General features: G+C 53.5%; 1 protein-coding gene across 3 annotated transcripts in view; it reads right to left on the bottom strand.

Annotated features, from left to right (window-relative positions):
* CYFIP1 (cytoplasmic FMR1 interacting protein 1) overlaps positions 1-20,673 on the bottom strand; it is a 32,809-nt gene that overhangs the window by 4,900 nt on the left and 7,236 nt on the right. The window contains exons 9-24 of one of the 3 annotated variants that reach the window (XM_080651763.1): positions 20,288-20,392; positions 17,522-17,613; positions 16,732-16,849; positions 15,653-15,775; positions 14,734-14,859; positions 13,902-14,068; positions 11,004-11,151; positions 10,160-10,307; positions 8,677-8,833; positions 7,490-7,586; positions 6,392-6,468; positions 6,179-6,287; positions 4,914-5,033; positions 4,013-4,212; positions 3,581-3,668; positions 283-426 (exon numbers count right to left, since the gene is read on the bottom strand). In XM_080651763.1, the coding sequence (XP_080507889.1) occupies positions 283-426; positions 3,581-3,668; positions 4,013-4,212; positions 4,914-5,033; positions 6,179-6,287; positions 6,392-6,468; positions 7,490-7,586; positions 8,677-8,833; positions 10,160-10,307; positions 11,004-11,151; positions 13,902-14,068; positions 14,734-14,859; positions 15,653-15,775; positions 16,732-16,849; positions 17,522-17,613; positions 20,288-20,392 (2,019 nt within the window). Of the gene's footprint in view, positions 1-282; positions 427-3,580; positions 3,669-4,012; positions 4,213-4,913; positions 5,034-6,178; positions 6,288-6,391; positions 6,469-7,489; positions 7,587-8,676; positions 8,834-9,761; positions 9,916-10,159; positions 10,308-11,003; positions 11,152-13,901; positions 14,069-14,733; positions 14,860-15,652; positions 15,776-16,731; positions 16,850-17,521; positions 17,614-20,287; positions 20,393-20,673 lie in introns of all 3 variants that reach the window. The other 2 variants (XM_080651761.1, XM_080651762.1) reach the window with 2 other exon arrangements.

The following is a 20,673-nucleotide window of genomic DNA, read 5'->3' as shown; positions in this document are numbered from 1 at the left end:
GTCAGAGGGGCAGGAGCCTCTGGCTGATGGCAGCTGGTCGGGAGGCACAGGCGACAGCCCGGACATGTGGTTGGAGTCTGGGGGGCAGCCTTGTGGGACTGAGCCCTTAACCTGGGGGATCTGAAGGGAACTGGGCAGTATGAGACCTGAGCTGCATGCCAGCTGGTGGTGTCTGAGCATTTTGTGGGAGGGTGGAAACCGCCCCCGCGCCCCCCCCCCCCCCCGACTGGAATGGGGCCAGGACCCTTCATGGGGGAGAGGAAGTGCACCGAGGGAACGTACCAGGCTCTTGACGACCTTCAGCAGCTCCTCCATGACGACCGCAATGCCCTGGTAGCCGAGCAGCCGGCAGATGACCTGGAAGTGTGGGGGCCCCACGAAGTTCCGGTAGCTGCCGTAAATGCTGGAGTAGGCCAGGTTCAGAGCCTGCGGACACAGGGCGCGTGCTGCGTGAGCACTCCCATGATGCATTTACAAGGTGGCCCCTACAGTCGACGATGGAGCATTGCTGTGCAAAGGTGCACTCAACACACAGCACCCCTAGGTGGGGGTGGGGGGGGTACCCACTGAATCTGATGGGCCTGAAGACAAGCTTTGAACACAGAAAATATAAACTGGGTTTTCAGTGAGCTTTTCTGTTTCCTTCTAGTTGTAGAATTTCCACTCAGCCAGCCTTCCTGTGGTTCTGGATGATGTCCGTTTTGTCTTTTAGTTGTAGTTTTGAAATTGTTGTGCGAGGCAGCAGTTCAGGTGTTTACCTACGCCGCCATCTTGGTTTCTATAAAGTGGGTTTTGAACATTATTTAAGTGGCCATTCCATAGATGCCACTTTGAGGTCCTGGACTGAGACAGGAATACATCCTAGCGCCTCACTGCTGCAACAGGGCTGCCCCAGCCTCCTGGGGACACACTGGAGGACAGACCCTGAGGGGCAGTGGGATCTGGAAAGCAGCCCCCCAGGGTGGGCGAGTGATGAAGGTGTTCAGCGTGGTTTTCGGTAGAAAACTGTCTAAGGACGTGGGCCCACACGCAGCAGGAAGCATCCGTGCTACGCATTTCCCTCTCAGGACGTCTGTAGCTGCATTGCACACATCTTGATATATTTGCACTTCATCAGCTTAATGTCCTTTTATTAATAGTTTTAATGATTTCAGAGAGAGGAAGGGAGAGGGAGAAACAGAAACATCCCATATAATAAAAGCCTACTATGCAAATTGTCCTCTGGGGTGGGCATTCAACTGGGAGTTTGACCGGGAGTTCGAAAGGGAGACCAGGAGATCGACCGCTCACTATGACGTGTGCTGACCACCGGGGTGCCATGGAACATGGCAGGCGTCAGTGACATGACGCTGGCAGTGGGTGACAGTGGAGGCACTGCTGGCCCTGCTGGGCCCCAACGAGAACGGGACTGTGGTGGGACGGTGGAGCAGGTGATGGGGCGGCGCCAGGCCAAATCGGGTGCAATCAGGGTCCCGATCGCACCGCTGAGGACCCCACAGACAGCAACTGGTGGTGGCAGCAGCAGGCCTGCCCCCGGCCCCCGCCATCAAATCGCCTCACAGGCGGGATGGTGGAGCAGATAAGGAGGCAGTGCTAGGCCAAGGCAGGGTGCCTGGTGGGGCTGCGAGGCTGGCTGCGAGGCTGGGGCGCAAGCTGGGCCCAATCCCTGCAGGCCACTACTAACGACCCCACTCATGCACGAATTCGTGCACTGGGCCTCTAGTCAATGATAAGAATGATTGATCAGGCACCTCCTTCACGCCACCTACTAGAGATAGAGCCCACAACCTGGGCATGTGCCCTGAGAGTCATGGGAGGCAACCAATCAATGTGTTTCTCTCTCTCTCTCTCTCTCTCTCCTACCCCCTCCCTCCCACTCTCTCTAAATATCAATGGCAAAATGTCCTCCATGAGGATGAACTGTACAAAACACAACATGAGTCTCCGGAGCCTCTGACCCCAAGACACACAGATGCCCATGGGCAGCAGGGCTAACAGAACAGAGCTGTGGAGACCTCTCTCCGAACCAACCCAGGAAGATGGCATGACCCCTCCTCTGGCCAGAGGCTGCGCAGATCTGGGGTCAGTCCCCACACACCCTCCCTTCCAAGGCCAGACTTCTGGCTCCTCCTCAGCCCCTCAGACGCCGGGGCAGGAGGAAGTGAGGACACGACAAGGAAAACCAGCTCTGCTCCCAGTTCCTCTTTCCCACAGACTCCTCGGTGCCATAAACGCACGGCGGGCCCTGCAGCAGATGGAAGCAGCCTCAGTTTCTGCTCAAAATCCCACGTGTCCTTGAGAACCAGGCCGCTTCTACTTCCACCAACCCCGGCTTCCCATTCACCCAATACCCTCCTGCTGGCCCCGCGGACACGCACCATTTCTTTCCCAGCTGAAAGGGCCTAAAGGGGCCCTTTGTGTCATTATGTGAACAGGCTCCTCGCGCACCTTTGAGAAGGACGTCCTGCCCGAATCTCAGCTCCGAGCTTCCGATTAGAGCCCAGGGCTCAGCCCACAGGGGCCACCCCCTCAGAGGAAGAGCGCCAACACCACGAGAGCAGTGCACACACCACCAAGGGCGTGAGGAAGAGGAAGCCGGTTGTGTCCGGCCCTCCCCCCAAGAAGCTGCGTCCTAACCCCGTGCTGTTTCCAGTGGGTGTATCTGTGTTTCTTTTTTTGGTAGAAAAGCAGGAATTTGTTGACTGCAGCCAAAAGACATTTAGAACAATGAACAAGGAAGAGCCTAGAAGAAGCAAAAGCCGAGCCTGGGCTGGGCTGCCGTGGCTCCCTGAGAAGTCAGAGCAAAGGGGAATTAGAGGCAGGTTTGGGGGATCGTCTAGGACGACCTGCCGCTGCCCACTGCTCCCCCAGTTGCAAATCTTGGGAGGTTCCTTGGAGTTTAGCAGATATAGGCCTGAGGGGGAAGGAGAGGGGGATGGGAAGGGCATGGCCATGCTCCTTGGAGGGAGAGCACGTTATTATTACTATTATTTTTTTTAAGAATAGTTTATTGATTTTGTTGAAGAGAGAGGAAGAAAGAGGGAAAGAGAAACACAACCCTGGCATGTGCCCGGGCCTGGAACTGAACCAGAGACCTTACGGTGCACGAGACGACACCCAACCAGCAGAGCCAGGGCTAAGGGTGTATCTTTGTAATGTGAGTCCCTGTGCTTGGAGTGTGGGTTTTTTTTAACTCAATAAAATACAGCCCTGCTCCGCCAGTAAAATCATCTGTGGTGAGATGAGCTGTGCGCCCAGTGGATAAGAAGATAAACAAACAAAAACCCCGTAACGTTTTGCTCTGTCCGGTGAGGCTCAGTCGGGTGTTGTCCGGGCACCAGAGGGCTGCCTATTCGACTCGCGTGCAGGGGGCAGCGGACCGACATTTCCCTCATACTCCAATGTTCCTCTGTCTCTCCCTCTACGTCCCTCTCTTTCTAAAATTCAACCCATCAATGAAACAATAATATTTCATACCTGGCATGATAGAGTTAAACCATCTTAACTGAACTGATTTACATTAAACTTCAAAAGATGCTGAAATGTGAACTTAAAAATCATAACACACACAAAAGCCTACCTTGGACCCGTGCAGATACTGGGGCTGTGCGTTTGGCTGTTTGTCTCTTTGAAATTCTTGAGAAAACGGTAATACTGTCCGAACAAATCTAAAATAAGAACAAGGAAAAAGAAAATGTAACGATTTTTAAATACTCATAATTTCCCCATTCAACATCAGTTAAATCTTCCTCCTAATTAACTGAAATAATAATTATAGAAAAACTCCAAGAAATCTAAACCAGAATATGCACGAGATACAAATACTGTGACGGCTGGTAAATGTGCCCAGAGGTCAGAAACGAAGAACATCAGGGAGCTCAGGAAACAGTCTCTAAACCCAGGAGAGCCTGGTCCATGGGCAGCAAGGACAGCGACCGAGGACCTGGTGGGGCGTGGACTGGCCTGCTCAGACCCCCTGAGTGGGGAACGGGACCCGCCTGGAGGTGCTCACCGGTTGGTGGAGCCGTTGTAGCAGTAGTTGGGCAGGAAGTCGTAGTTGAGCTCCCAGAAGACGTGCAGGGTGATCCTCCCATAAGGAGCGGACACGTTGTGGTTGGCCTCCCGGAACATGGCGTCGAAGCTGTCCAGCGACAAGTACTTGCTCAGCAACTGGTGTGTCATGCGGTTGATTTCCAAGAGGCCGTCCAGCTCCTGTGGGAACACAGGACGGGAGTGAGGACAGAATGGGGCCCGGACAGTGGCATCCACTCCCCACAGGGGCAGTGTCATGGGGTGGCGGGACGGAGCTGGACACAGCGGGGTGTGCTCAGCGAGCTGGACCATGAATGCATGAGGCAGGGTCTGCCAGGCACCGGGAGTGGGTTTCTCACACCCTCTCGGTTGCCTTTAACATGCCCTTCCTGCCTGGCCGGCGTGGCTCAGTGATTAAGCATCGACCTATGAACTAAGAGGTCACGCAGGGTTTGATTCCCGGTCAGGGCACATGCCCGGGCTGTGGGCTCGATTCCCAGTGTGGGGAGTTGCAGGAGGCAGCTGATTGATGTTTTTCTGATATCTGTGTTTCTCTCTCCCTCTCTCTCTAAAATCAATGAAAACATATGTTAAAAATTTTACATGTTGGTTCCATGCTGTTGCTTTGCTTTTCTTTCTTCCGGGACCCTATGATATGTGTGTTGGACCTCCATTGCCTATCTACTATATGAAATTCTCTCTAAAAGAATTCTCTGCTAAAAGAAGGCCAAGCTTAATTGGAGACTATGTTTTGATTTCTGTGCAAAACACTGAACGTATCATTGGTTCAATGTATCGATAAGGACGAAATAAAATCAGCTATAATCCTCATGACCCGAATCCAACCCTCGGCCGAGCCTGAGGGAACAAAGGGCACTTACGACGATTGAGGTCAGGTCTTCACTTTCAAACCGTCCGATAGCCAGTTCCAGGGACTTGTACATGGCCACCGAGACGCGCTGGGTGATCAGGCGATTAAGGTCTATGGACCTGCCCAGGAGCTGGGGGTGAGAGGGTGGAGAGAGTGAACGCTAAGACAAGCAAGAATATATGTACATGTCCCCTCCAGAAACTTATCCTAATATATAAAAACCCTGCGTCATAACGACCAGTAATGACCGGAGGTTGAACAAGTGGAAGTTAGTGCTGGCCCTGCCCCCAAGCAAGCAGTAAGGGGCAATCATGCAGGCAGAGGGGTTAGGGGTGATCAGGTAGGCAGACAGCCCCTCGCCATGCTGGCTCCACCCCCAAGCAAGCGGTTAGGGGCAATCAGGCAGGCAGGCAAGTGGTTAGGGGAGATCAGGTAGGCAGGCCAGAGGTTAGGAGAGATCAGATAGGCAGATGGCCCCTCACCATGCTGGCGCCGCCCCTAAGCAAGCGGTTATGGGCAATCAGGCAGTCATACAGAGTGATTAGGGGCAGTTAGGGGTGATCAGTTAGGTAGGTGAGCAGTTAGGGGCGATCAGGTAAGCAGATGGCCCCTCGCAGGGCTGGCCCCACCCCCCCAGCAAAGAAAGAGGGGGAGGCCCAGGCGAGTCAAGCCATTGCACCCCAGCCTGTCGCCTGCCTAGGGAGGCCACCAGTGGCAGGGGAGGGGGGTCAGTGCTGCACAGATGGCAAGCAGTGGTAGCGGCGGGGGTGGGGCCAGCTGCCTGCAGCCCGGGGAAGGAAAGCCCTGATAGGTCCTGATCTCAGGCCAGGTCTAGGGGCCCTACCTGAGGGGTCCCGGATTGTGAGAGGGTGTAGGCCGGGCTGAGGGACCCCCCCTCTCCGGCCCCCGAGTGCACGAATTTTCGTGCACTGGGCCTCTAGTAAGAAGACATAATGCACATTTAAACATGTTTCGCTCCAACCTCAATGCTTCTCTGTTTTCCCCCCTCTGCCTTTCTCTCTTTCTAAAAATCATTAAAAAGATAATTTTTGAAAAAAAAGGAGCCTGGGCAGGGCAGGTGCACAGCGCTGCAAGTCTTCCCTCATGTTGCAGGTCACCCAACAGAAACCTTTGCCTGTAAACGCTCAACACCTCCTAAGGCAGTTCCCACAGTCACTTGCCGTACGGACTCCTATTAAAATTCCGCGAACGCTCAGGAAACCTCACTATTTCAGATGCTGGTGCAGGAGCGCCATGCTGGGCCAGGCCCCTCACCTGCACATGCCTCTGTTTGAGCAGCGTCTCGTAGCGGTTGGAAGGCGGGAGGTGGATCGTGGCCCCCTGATTCTTGCACTCGGACCTTAACCGTTTGTCAAGAAGCAAGCTAGAACGGAAGGAAGGGAGGACAATGCTCACGTGCTCTGAATTGTAATGCGAATATCAGATCAAGCTACTCAAGGTTCCATCCCCAAACCACAAAACACATACCTTCCAGCCATGACCTTATAATATGCAAATATCTGGTCAGCCAACTTGTAAACAAACTGGTCAAAGCACAGATTCACCTGTAGAAGAATAAAGCAGACATTACATTTTGATTCCCTAAACTGAGATCAGATAACACACTTGATAAAGAAAATGTGATATATTCAGGGTGGGGCAAAAGTAGGTTTACAGTTGTGACTACACGAAACACAGAATTTATTGTTTTATTGAATTTACTGGAGTGACATTTGTTAGTAAAATTATATAGGATTCAGATGTATAGTCTACAATACATCATCTGTCTATTGTATTGGGGCCACCACCCTACGTCAAGTCTCCTTCCATCACCATTTACCCCCCTTTCCTCCTCCTACCTGCTCCCACCCCCTTTCTCTCTGGGCATCATCCTAGTGCTGTCTGTGCATCGTTTATTCTTGTGTTATCATTCTTTGTTCATTGTTGTATTATTTCCCATATGACAACGGTAAACCTACTTTTGCCACACCCTGTATATATAATGGAATATTATTCAGACAGAAAAATTTAAAAATCTTCCTTTGCGCAACATGGATGGATGTTGAGGGCATTATGCTAAGTGAAATAAACAGGATAGAGACAAGTACTGTATGGTCTCACTGACAAGTGTAATCTTAACAAAACAACGAACTCAAATGCAGAAAAGAGAGTGGGGGTTGCCAGAGGCACAGGGTGAAGGTAGTCGGAAGGTTTGCACTTTCAGCTTTAAAATAAGTAAGGCCAGGGGATGCAAGTGACGCAACTGTGAAGGCAACTAACAAAGGCTCTTATTAGGAAGAGGCACACGAGAGACCATCACTGTGCTTGTAGCACAGGCAGCGCGTGCACTTGTCAGAGCCGCCTCCACAGGCGGCGAGCTGCCGGGAGAACTGGCTCATCCCCCTCCAGCTCCTGCTGTCACGGAGCAGCTGCACAGAGAGGCATGCAGACAGAAGGGCTGCCCCCAAACATGTCTTTCCAACATTCGTTGCTCTGTTTAAACCTCATGTGTTAGAGGGCAGGCTTGCTGCCTCCAACCTTCAGACAAAGGACATGGAAGAGCTTGTTTCAGGTGTGGGAGCTCACCTCTGCCTCGATTTCGTCGTAGAGAAACTGCTTGTTGAACCTGGTGAGGGCGTAGTGGGCGCTGTCGTTGTAAAGGTCCAGGGAGTAGAGGACATACCTGCAGAGGGAGCGGTCAGCCAGCCTCGCACACGCAGCTTCCCGGACCCGAGAACTACCCCGCTCTGCTCTCCTCTCCTCTCACAAGGAAAACCAATCCCTTCAAATGCCAGACTCGGGTCCTGTGAGGCCGAGGGCACAGCCTGGGCAGTGAACCCACCCCATGGGCTGGGCACCAGACCCAGGCCACACCCGAGTCACAGGCCTCCATCAACTGCATCTTCTCCCTTATCCTGTTTCAAAGGTTTTTGCCACAAGGATGTAGCATCCTATCCTATAGAATAAAAACCTAATATGCAAATTGACCAAAGGGCGGAATGACCGGTCGCTATGATGTGCACTGACCACCTGGCGGGGGCGGGGGGGGGGGAGCAGATACTCAACGCAGGAGCTGCCCCCAGCCTGCGGCAGTGGCAGTGGCGGTGGGGGGGCGGGGCTGGCGAGCAGGTGGTGCCAGGCCACCGCCAGGCCTGCCAGTCACCTCGTAGAGGGAGGCGATGGGTGGCAGGAGCCGGGGCCGGCAAGTGGGCAGCATCAGGCCAGCCAGGGCGGGGGTGAGCGGGGGCCCGATCCCCTCACCGGTTCCACAGATGGGCCCTGATCGCCGGCCAGGCCTAGGGACCCTACCTGTACATGAATGTGTGCACTGGGCCTCTAAGTTTTTTAAGAAGCACAATAATGAGTACTTTTTTTATTTTTAGCAGTATACTATTTTTGCCCGTCTGGCATGACTCAGTGTTGACCTATGAACCAGGAAGTCACAGTTCGATTCCCAGTTCGGGCACATGCACAGGTTGCGGGTTGGATAACCAGTGGGGGCTGTGCAGGAGGCAGCTGATCAATGATTCTCTCTCATCATGGATGTTTCTCTCTGTCACTCCCTCTCCCAACTTCTCTGAAATCGATAAAAACATTAAAAAAATGGGTAAGAAACCTGTCCCTTGTACGACTTTCTCGTCTCTCCCCTCGAATCACGGCATCAAATTAAGCAATGAGAGCAGCCCAACCCTGCCTCGACCTCTCACCCCCCAAAGCCAACAAGGAGCCCAGTCACCGTGAGCAAAGAGCCAGCAGGGCCCCGGGACACTCACTCCATCATGGACGCCTCCTTGGTCTCCAGGATGTGGTCGGTCAGGATCCAGGGCATGGACATCTCGATGGGGAACTGGATGCGCCGGCCCATGGTGAGCTCCAGGAAGAACTCGCGGAACCACAGCTGCGAGAGGTCGCAGCACTGCTGCAGGGTCTCTGGGGGTGCAAACGGCAGTGGGTCAGTCTCCGCAAACAGCACAGACTCACGGACAAAAAATAAATAGACAGACAGACAGACAGACAGGGCGATGGCCGTGCACCAGGCGCCAGCTCCTTTGACATCAGCCCGGAGCCATGCGGGGGTGGTGAGTGGACAGGGTCCCGGGGCACCTAACACTAGGGACGGGCACCTGGAATGTGCCCACTCTCACCCCGGGAAGAACAGAGGCGGCATCTGGGCTGTGGGTTCGACAGGGACATCGGTGCCTCTCATGGACCCTGTCGACCCTAGAGCCTCGGGGGCGGGGAGGAAATGTGCTTATGAAAAGGAGCAGGGAGACCAGGATGGCCCTCTTTTGCTGGGGACCAGACAGCATTTCGTGCACACTCCATGTTCGTCTATCTAATGCAAAAGGACTGCTTTTTACGCTGCTGCCCTGTGACGGAGTGAGAAGCAAAAAGCTCGCTATTCACTGCAAACCTGCAGCTCCCAGCCAAGATGGGCCTCCCGTTCGGAGCACACGGCCGAGACAGGATAACCAAGGGCATCCACCCAGCGTCCTGGTCCAGGGGACCTGTCAGCCCAGGGCAGCTGCCTGAGCCAGGGGACTTGCTCACTGCACAGGTGACCGACCGTCAGAGGTGATGTTCGCCTGGTTGTGTCAGAGCCTGTGTGGCTGAAGGGCCAGCTACAGCCCCAGGGCCCTCACCCTTCCAAAGGCCATGCCACTCGGAGGGAGCACCCGGCCGGCCATGCATTTACAGCAACAGGCAAAGGTTGCTACAGGGGTTACCACACGTCACCACCTGGGTGCAGGTGCAGGAAGGGACCTCAGCGGGGACGGTCAGCAGGCGGAAGCGTTCTGAACGGTGTTAGCGGTGTTAGAGCATGCTGGGCCGGGCAATGGTCAGCAGTGTCTCTTACCGCTGAAATTTATCAAGTGAGTGTAGAAGAAGGACTCTCGATGGAATTTTTCTATGTCCAATATGGTGGGCCCCTCAAGGCTACTTCTCAGGGTTTTCTTGGAGCCACTTTTGTCTGCAATGAGGGACTCTAGCATGGTTCTCACCATGTAAAGCTGCGTTATCCAGGGAAACGTTTGCGGGAGAAAACACACAGGAGCATTAGTTGCACCAGACGCTGCTCGGCCCCAGGAGGGCTGCTCCGAGGCCCTGACCTGAGCTGGGCTCCCCCGGCTCTGCTAAGGGGTCTGGGCGCCCATCTACGTGGCCGCATGGCTGCTGCGTAGGAGGAAGGACCTGCGAAGGAGCACTTCATCTCCGTGCCCTGAACGTCAGCAAGGTAAACGAACGATGTCTTACCCCCGAAGGTTAAGAGAGGCGGATAGGTGTAGGACTGCCTCAGAAACGCGTTAACCACATGCACCAGCCTCTCCATGCCCAGAGACTTGAGCTGCCGCAGCAGCTCAGCGGAGCTCAAGGACTCTGCCATGGTGCGCACCAGGTACAGCTAGACACGGACAGACACGGGAGAGGCGGAGAGAGCGTTAGTCACACGACACGCAGAGCGGGGACACACACACGGGACGTAGGGCATACACCGTGGACGGACCCCGGATGGGGCTCCCTCCCAGATACTGAGTGTCCCATTCACAGCCAGCAACGTGCTTTGCTGGGGTTCCTGGTGACTGACAGGCAGGGCCGGGCCCCCATGGGAGGAGAAAGCAGAGGGCGGAGGGGCAGGTGTGAGTCAGAAGAAAGCTGCTTCGGGGAGCCGAACGAGAGAAACAACAGCGGTGGTGACTCAAGTCCGGGACACACAAAAGCTATATTTTTAAATCTCCAAGTTGTCTCTTCCGGAATGATACTCTGCAGCAGAACATGAAAGGCGTACCCATGGCCCGAAACAGCCACCGAGGAACAGGGGAATGCAGACACAGACGTCACCCACATTTTGGACTCGGGCATTGGGCCATCAGATTAAGATCTGCATGCAAGTGAGCGAACCAGGCAGTCCCCATGCTGTCCCGGCCAGCACTCGGACCCACGCGGGCACCAGACAGAGGGGCTGGAGAGACACAGGCAAGACGGGATTTGCCCAAGAATAGAGGTGACCCTATTTCAGTCCTGGCTGCGCTTCCCAACCCCCAGCTCAGGGTTGGCCCTCTTGCAGGACAGGCAGAGGCGGAGGACAAGGGGCGAGAACCTGCGTACTGGAGGGTCCCACGGCGCGGCGGGGCACTTTAATGTCGAAGCCGCTTTTGGGGTCCTTCTCGCCCCGCAGGGCCGGGTCGTTGAAGGGTTCGTGCCCGGTCTCCCAGTCACACACAGTCTTCCTGATGGCCTGCAGGACACTGAACACGGGCATGAGCGCTGACGTCGTGGGGACATTGACAATCACAGCATCTCACCTGACGCTCACCCAGCGCAACAGGAAATTTTAAAAATAGACTGTTTCCCGGCTACAGTGGATCCGTGTGTGAGTGTCGACCCATGAACCCGGAGGTCACGGTTCGATTCCCGGTCAGGGCACATGCCCAGGTTGTGGGCTCCATCCCCAGTGCGGGGCGTGCAGGAGGCAGCCAATGAATGTTTTTCTCTGTCTCCCCCTTCTTCTCTCTCTAAAACGGATAAAATAATATTTATATATAGAAAGCCAGCGACCAGAAGGACATAACGACTGGAGCAACCGGACCGGTTGTGATGATGCCTATTGTGGCCAGCAAACTGGCCTGATCTGGGGGTGGAGCTGGACGGTCAAACTCCTGCAGCCCCTCCCCCCGGCTGGTCCCACCCCCGATGGGCCTCCACCCCCCCAATCGGCCCACAGCCCCTCCCCGCAGCTGGCCCTGCTCGTGATTGCCCCCCATACCCCAATAAGGGGCGGGGCTGGCCAGCCATCTCCTGCAGCCCCTCCCCTTACCTGGCTCTACCCCAAATCGGCCCCCCCACCCCAATCAGGGGCAGGGCCGGGTAGCCAACCACCTGCGGCCTCTCCCCCGGCTGTCCCTGCCCTCAATGGACCCCCACCACCCTCAGCAGCCCACAGCCCCTCCCCCAGCCAGCTCTGCCCCTCGATGGCCCTCCCCACACACCAACTGGGGGTGTGACTGGCTGGCCAACTTCCTACAGCCCCTCCCACAGCCACTGATCCCTGTTCAGCCCCCCCACCCAATTTGGGGGTGGGGCCTGCTGGCCCACTGACTATAGCCCCTCCCCACTGCTGGCCCTGCCCCCAATTGCCCTCCCACCCCAATCGGAGGTGGGGCCTGCTGGCTAATCACCCTGGCCCCTCCCCCGATCAAGCTCCGATTAGTGCCGGCCCAGCCGGACCCCACCTGTGTATGAATTCGTGCACTGGGCCTCTAGAGTTTGTGTGTGTGCGTGTATCCTAATATATAAAAAGCCAGGTGCCGTCACGACCTAAACAACTGGATGGACAGCAGGCTAGGGAGCTGAGGGAGGGAGTAGTGGGCCCTGGCCGGCTGGGGCACAGCGGCACTCTGGGTCTCACGTGATCGGGGGCATGGCCGGCTTTCAAACGGACCCTGACAGGAGGGAGAAGGGAGCCCCATTCCTTGCGGAATTGGCCGTTGGTCAGCTTGCTGTCAGTGTCATGCCAGGCAGGAATCCCATTCACCTGCACCCCAGACCCTACCTTGGGAGGGCAGTTGGGGGCAATCAGGCTGGCAGGCAAAGTGGTTAGGGGCAATCAGGCAGGTGAGTGGTTAGGAGCCAGCAGTCCCCGATTGTGAGAGGGATGTTCCAGATTGTAGAAGATGCAGGCTGGGCTGAGGGACACACCTCCAGTGCACGAATTTCATGCACCAGGCCTCTAGTATATATATAAAACCCTAATATGCAAATAGATCCTACGGCGGAAGAACCAGTCACTATGATGTGCGCTGACCACCAGGGGGCGCGGGCAGAACATAGCGGGCGTTGGCCGTGGTGGGATGGTGGAGGAGGTGAGTGGGGGTGCCAGACCAATTGTCATCAAGACGAGACTCTGGTGGTTACTGAAAATTCTACCTGCTGCTGGCAACGGCCCCACTTGCATCCACTGCTGACACCGGCCCCAATCGCTCTGCGCTGTCAGTGGTTGCGAGTGGGGCCGGCGCCGGCAGCCTGTGGAAGCAGCGGCAGCAGGAGTGGGGCTGCCGGCAGACAGGGGAATGGCTAGGGGCTGGGCAGGGGCGTGGAGGATGGGGCAAGACCTGCTCCTGTGGCCACTGCAGCCTCGCGGCTCACAGTTCCTTTTTTTTTTTTTTTTTAAATATTTTATTGATTTCTTACAGAGAGGAAAGGGAGAGGATAGATAGTTAGAAACATCGATGAGAGAGAAACATCGATCAGCTGCCTCCTGCACACCTCCCACTGGGGATGTGCCTGCAACCCAGATACATGCTCTTGACCAGAATCAAACCCGGGACCCTTCAGTCCGCAGGCCGACGCTCTATCCACTGAGCCAAACTGGTCAGGGCTCACAGTTCCTTTAAAGGCGCATGAATTCATGCATTGGGCCCTAGTCTATAATAATAAAATCGTAATATGCAAATCAACCGAACAGCTGACCAGTAGAACGACCATCCAGATGACCACACTATGACACACACCGGCACCAGGTCTGTCAAGGCGGGTGTGATGCAATTGGTTGGGCGGCCGACATTGTCCCACGATCGCCCCGCAGAGGGAGGCCAGGCCACTCTCTGAGGGGCAATCAATATGGGGGAGTGGGGGGCTTCTCAATTGATCAGCCCACAGAGGGAGGCCCGGCCCGCTGGCTGGCGGGTTCATCGACGTAGGGGGAGCTCTGCAATCACTCCAAAGAGGGAGGCCCAGGCCACCCTTTGTGGGGTGATCCATCAGGGAGCTCCTTGAAACTGGGGGTGTGTGGCGGCAGACGTTGGCAGCACCAGGCCAAGGCGGGTGCGGGCAGGGGTCGGGGCTGCGAAGGCCCTGGCAGCCGGTGCTGCAACAGGCTACCCTTGCATGAATTTTGTGCCCCAGGCCTCTAGTATGTACATAAAAGAAATTACTGACTGCATGGCCACATAAACCTACACCGACCCTCCGATCCAGGCCCCGAGCGCAGGGCACTGACCTCTGGATGACGTTCTTCTTCTTCTTGATGGCCTGCCGCAGCGGCTCCCGCAGCGTGACCTGGGAGAAATCCTGCAGGGCGGCGTAGACCGTGTGCCGAATGGCATGGTTGAACACGCTCTCCATCCTGCCCATCAGCACCTGCAGGCCCTTGATCATGGCGATCACCTGCGGGGACACCAGGCTCTGGGGGTGTCGGGAGATGCACACGGCCGGCCTCCCCCACCACTTGAGCTCCTGCTAGGGTTTGTTTAATGAATGTGTTGCCTTTTTAAATAGAAGAGAAATTTCAACCAAAAAAAAAAACAACAAGCAAATTCTGCCCTGGCCAGTGTGGCTCAGTTGTTTGGAACATTATCCCATACACAAGATCACGGGTTCGATTCCCGCTCAGGATCGATGATTCCTGGTCGATGTTTCTCTCTCTCCCCGCCCCCCCTTCCTCTCTCTCAGTCAATAGAAACATATTTTTTAAAAAAATAGGAAACTGTAAGTGAAATGAACAACTTGTGTTCACCAAGACGCCCGAGGACAGCGGGAGCCAGGTGCCCACCACCCCAGGCACATGGCAGAGCCTGGGAACTGGGGCTCCCAGTGGGGCAGAGGGAGGGACTCCTGGCTCTCAGGTGCCAGGTTACTGCTCGTCCCCCTTGACCTGCCCCATGGGAGCTGTCGGCAGAGACCAGTACCCACGGCCCATTATTCTGTTTGAGAACTGTGAGATGCCAAAGAGCTGCCCCACAGAGAAGCAGTGACAATGTAGGCAGTTGATTCCCGGTTCCCTCTCCCTTGGAAAAGGGAGCCCACGGGAGCCCAGCAAGAGACAGACGCACCTCCACGAGGGCGAACTTCTCCTCGCTGGTGTAGTTGTAGCGCGTGGCGCGCTCGTACTCCTCAGCGTTGTCGGGGCAGTCCTTGTTGGAGTACTTGTCTGTCGGGTGCACGAGTTTCCACGAGTACTAGTCAGAGAGACAGGGGATAAACAGAGTGCAGGTGCTCCGCTCTCGGTCGTGTAGGAGGCAGACAGACACGGGCAGTGGGAAGGACAGGCAGACAGACACGGGCAGTGGGAAGGACAAGCCAGGAATGGAAGGTCACCGGGGCAGAAAGCAATGGGCAGGATTGGGGCCTACAAGAGGCAGCTGATCGATGTTTCACTGTCACATCAATGTTTCTCTCCCTTCCTCTCTGAAATCAATAAAAATATATTTTAAAAAATATTGTAACGTTACAATTTAAAGCCTATCAATGCTAACAGATGAGGCCATTGATTTGTAACACAGGTGCATGAACCGTCTTCCATTTAAATTGATATATAACCTTATTTCTAGGGCCCAAAATAAAAAGCCAATTTGTTCTTGATCCAAGAACCAAAGTTAATGTAGAAAAAATATCATTTAGTCCATTTCTTTTTTTTTAATAGGAGAGGGATTGAAGCTCTTTTTAAAAAAATATATTTTATTGATTTTTTACAGAGAGGAAGGGAGAGGGATAGAGAGTTAGAAACATCGATGAGAGAGAAACATCAATCAGCTGCCTCCCACACACCCTGTACTGGGGATGTGGCCGCAACCAAGGTACATGCCCTTGACCAGAATCGAACCCGGGACCCCCTAGTCCGCAGGCTGACAGTCTATCCACTGAGCCAAACCAGTTAGTCCATTTCTTGATGAGTCTGGGGGGTGGGGAGGGGAGGACGCTCTCCAGATTCCCTCTGTTCCCGCCTCCTTGCAAGCGAGCGAGGGCACCTACCACTTCCATGACGTGCGCGCTCCACTGGGACAGCAGCTGCAGGCCCTGCAGCGCCAGGTCGAAGAGCTTCCGGTACTCGGCGTCTGTCTTCTGGGCCTCCTGGCGGCCAGAGCCTGTGACAACCTGGAGCATCATAGGAGCATTGAAAAGTCGTCCCAAATCTGGAAATCTGGCCCTGAGTCTCCCCGTCCCATCAGACCTGCTCTAGGGACCACCCCCAAGGGCACTGGCCCAGAAGTGTGACCTGATGGGGCACACGATTCATTTGGGCCCTGCTAGTGCTTCTCAGTGGTTAGAGCCTCAGCCTGAGCACTGAAGGGTCCAGGGTTTGATTCCCGGTCAAGGGCGCGTGCCTGAGTTGCAGGTTCCATCCCCAGCGCCCCCCTCAGGGCACATGCGGAACGCAGCCAATCAATGTGTCCAATGTGTCTCTCGCACATCGATGTTTCTCTCTCTTTCTCCCCCGCCCCCACTCCCTCTAAAAGTGGGTGGAAAAAATATTCTTGGATGAGGATTAACACACAAACAAACAAGATATCTATCATTAATAAACACGCTGCAGCTACACAAGCAAAGGGCAAGTCGAGTGCCTGTAGGGAAAGTCCTGGCTGACCCCCCACACTCTTCACTGCCCCTGCCCTTACCTGCTGTCCTAAACCCCTTAAGTCCCCAGTAGGGGGTGATCTTCCCTGATGAAGAGGGTACTTGCTGCAGCCTTGGGCAAACTACGGCCTGCGGGCCAGATCCGGCTGTTCTATCCGGTTCTCTTGCTCTCCCCTCCGCTCCTTTCCTTTGAATTTATATTAGTTCACACAAACACTCCATCCATGCTTTTGTTCCGGCCCTCCGGTCCAGTTTAAGAACCCACTGTGGCCCTCGAGTCAAAACGTTTGCCCACCCCTGTGCTAAACCCTACGCCCCACAGCCCCTCCTGGCCGCTCTCTCTGCCTCGTGTTTGACCCCCAGGGCCCTTTACCCTGCAGGTCTGCGAGTGATAAACTAGTTTTTTTAAGCCCCATGATGGCTGTAGCTGAGGTGGTCTTGCATTCACAGTATGACCCACAGGCTGGCCTGCCGACCTCGCTGTTGCTGTAGCGCGCCAGTTCAGAGATGAAGCGCATGTGGTCCTCGCGGATCTGGATCATCTGCTCGCAGATGTTGTACTGGGGGCTGCTGCTGGAAGACGTGCACGTCCACCTGGCGGGAGGGGAGCGGGTCACCGGACGGGCGCCTGCTCCCCTTCTGCCTTTTTTCTAAAAAGTCGTCTTAATTTCTCCTTCGTCACCAAACTGCTTCCCGACAAGTGTAGCACAGGGAATACAGTGAGTCACGTGTGACAGCTGTGTGTGGTGCCAGTTGGGTGCTGGCCACGTTAGGGGGTCCCCTTTGTGAAGGACATGATTCTCTAACCCCCAGGCTGCATACGGAAAACAATGCAAAGTCATGCCGAATGTGCCCTGTGATGGAAAGGTCCAATGAGCCCTGGCCCATGTGCATCAATGGTCAGAGCACCGGCCTGCATCCCAAATGGTTGTGGGTTCAATTCCTGGTCATGGGCAGGTACCTAGGCTGCAGGTTTAATCCCAGGCCCAATTGGGGGGCATTCGAGAGGTAACCAGTTGATGTGTCTATCTCATATAGGTCTCTCTCTCTCTTTCTATCTCTCCCTCTATCCCTCCCTGCAATGGAAAACATATCCTGAGTTGTGGGTTTGATCCCCAGTTGGTGTATATAGGGCAGGCAGCTGATAGATGTTCCTTTCTGACGTCAATGTTTCTTTCCCTCCCTCTCTCTTAAAAAAAAAGCCACACAAAACAACGACAATAGGAACATGTCAGAACATTCTAACGGGGCAGCTCACGCTTGTACCGAGATTTGTTTTCCTCATAGTGCGCGCTGGTCTTGATGTATCTTGCTAGTTCTATTTGCATGTCCCCGAACAGTGGAACCACCTGGAGCTGCTGTATTCAAAGAAAAAAAATAGGGTCATCATGTACCTTTACTGACCAAATGTATAATTATGTGAATGAATAATGACATTAATCATTGATGGTTAAAAGCATTCTCTGCAAATCATTTAGTGCAAAAAAAGTGGTGAACAACTTCTACATTCACTTCAAGAACAAAATACAAGTACCAACATTCGTAAAATCATTTAAACTATTTTAAATATGGAAATTAACCTGACTTTGGCTTGGTCCATGGCCATAAAAAGTTCAACTGCATTTGTACATACTAGCAACAACTAGAAAATGAAAATTTAAGGAGCGAATTTGCCAAAGCATTCAAAAATTTTTAAAAAATGTATGAATACATTAAACAAAATATAGACAATACCTCTAATCAAAAATACTGCCAAAAATTCTGGAGAACATTTAAAGTTTTAAGTGAATGGAGACATATATCAGGTTCACGTAGTGGAAGACTTGGTATTTTAACAAAGTCCATTCTCCCTAAATTAATCTATACATGCAATGGAACCCCAACAATATCCCAAGACGAAGGTGGTTTACGAGTGGTGAGTGATCACAAGCCAGGTCTAAAATGCATTTTGAAAGGTGAAGGGATGATACGCACGACAATCTTGAAGAACATAAGTGAAGACTTCCTGGTGAGCAGACCTACTCTACTGGGAAGCCACAGCCACTAGGACAGTGTGGCCTTGGAGCATGGATGGAGACCAGTGGGGCAGGACAGAGGACCTAAGACAGAGCCACAGACAGACAGACACCTGGTTTATGACCCACCAAACACAGAATAATGTGGGAAAAGATAGTCTCTGCAATGAAAGGACAGGTCAGCTAGATCTCCATATGGAGAAAAAAATCCAAGAATGTCAACCCCTAGCCCTGGCCGGTGCGGCTCAGTTGGTTGAGCGTGGTTCCATGCATAAAAGGGTCGCAGGTTCGATTCCCAGCAGGGCACATGCCTGGGTTGCAGGCTCGATTCTTTCTCATCATTGATGTTTCTATCTCTCTCTCACTCTCCCTTCTTCTCTCTCTAAAATCTCTTTTAAGATATTAAAAGAATCACAATGAGCCCTAGCTGGTTTGGCTCAGTGGACAGAGCATCAGCCTGTTGACTGAAAGGTCCCAGGTTCAATTCCAGTCAAGGGCACTGGGTTGCGGGCTCGATCCCCAGTAGGGGGCTTGCAGGAGGCAACGGATCAATGATTCTCTCTCATCATTGATTTTTCTATCACTCCCTTCTCCCTTCCTCTCTGAAATCAATAAAAATATTATTAAAAAAGCAAAACAAAACAAAAAATAGCCCTAACTGTTTTTCTCAGTGGATAGAGCGTTGGCCTGTGGACTCAAGGGTCCCAGGTTCGATTCTGGTCAAGGGCATGTACCTTGGTTGTGGGCACATCCCCAGTGGGGGCGTGCAGGAGGTAGCTGATAGATGTCTCTCTCTCATTGATGTTTCTAACTCTCTCTCCCTCTCCCATTTTCTGTAAAAAAATCAATAAAATATATTAAAAAATAAAAACAAAACTAATCACAATGAGGGAGAGACAGAGAAGAATGCGAACCCCTACCTCATGCCGTACAGAGACCAGTTCCAAGGGAAACTATAGGTCCAGATGGAAAAGGAGAGGGATGTGTCCAAAAGCTAACACAAGAAAATCCCACGAGCCTGCTGTATGGAAACATTTCCTAAAGTAGACATTAAAGATGGACACATTGGATTACAATAAAATGGAGAACCTCTATTCATCACAGGACACCTTTAAGGAAGTGAAAGGAGCCATGTAGGGGAATGGCTGCATTTTGGGGCACATGCACCTAGAATATGTGCGGAAACAAATCCACAGGGGAAAACCAAGAGAAGTCAAGTGACGCTTCATAAAACACACAAACGGCAAAGGCAGTGGTTGGCAAAGTCATTAGTCAACCGAGCCAAATATCAACCGTACAACGATTGAAATTTCTTTGGAGAGTCAAATTTTTTAAACTTAAACTATATAGGTAGGTACATTGTTATTAACTTAATTAGAGTACTCCTAAGCTGGCCTTTGCTAAAAACTCAAGGGGCCAAAGAGCCACATGCGGCTCGCGAGCCGCAGTTTGCTGACCACCGGGCTAAGGCATCAGGGGCCCAACAAGCGCAACGGCACGCCCACCCTTCAGGATGCCCCCCCGCAAAGGTGCTGGCGAGGAAGTGGAACGAGGGGTACGCTCACTCACTGCCAAAGAGGGCAGGCCCATGGAAAATGGTGAGGCCGTGTCTACAAACACTGAAAACCTTTATGCTCGTGACCCCAATCCCATCCCTGGGCTAGCGTCCAACAGAAGTGTGCAGACGAGCCCTAAATGTGAGCAGCCCTGTGCACACCAGCGAGAACCCAGAAACCACCTCATGCCCATCACGACAGAATGGATGCACAGACGGTGGTGTGACCATCCGGTGGCCTGCGACCCCACGATGAAGCCTAAGGACTGCCACTGTGGGCGCCCACGGTGACAAGTCTAACCGAGTGACCAGCCAGACAAGGGACGCAAGGCACGGTCCCCTTGGTCCCCTTCATTCGGGACCACAGCCCGACAGAGCCTGTGTGGGGAGGAGGGGAGGGAGCAGGCACAAAGTCCCAGGACCCCTCACGGTCACACGTCTACAGAAATGTCACTCACTCACCTTGAAAAACTTGTCGATTTTGGACAAGTTTATTCTTTTCTTGGCGTCTAGTTTATAGATGTTGCTGACACTCCCATCCATCAAGTACAGACCAAATCCCATGACCTGAAAAAGCACAAAATGGCACAGGAAGCTCAGACCCACAAGGTTGATTACCCATAAGCACCTCCAGAGATGATACTTGACTCTTTCTCCAGAAAAGCCCTTTTAGCCCTGGCCCAGTGGTTGAGTGTCGACCTAGGAACCATGAGGTCACAGTTCCATTCCTGTTCAGGGCACATGCCCAGGTTGCAGGCTTGATTCCCAGTAGGGGTGTGCAGGAGGGAGTTGATCAATGATTCTCTCATTATTGATGTTTTACTCTCCCTTTACCTTCCTCTCTGAAA

The sequence above is a fragment of the Plecotus auritus genome (assembly GCF_963455305.1).
Source record: "Plecotus auritus genome assembly, chromosome: 15".
Classification (NCBI taxonomy): Eukaryota; Metazoa; Chordata; class Mammalia; order Chiroptera; family Vespertilionidae; genus Plecotus; species Plecotus auritus.
The sequence above is the reverse complement of the archived record's forward strand: the minus strand, read 5'-3'. Positions and strand labels throughout refer to the sequence as shown.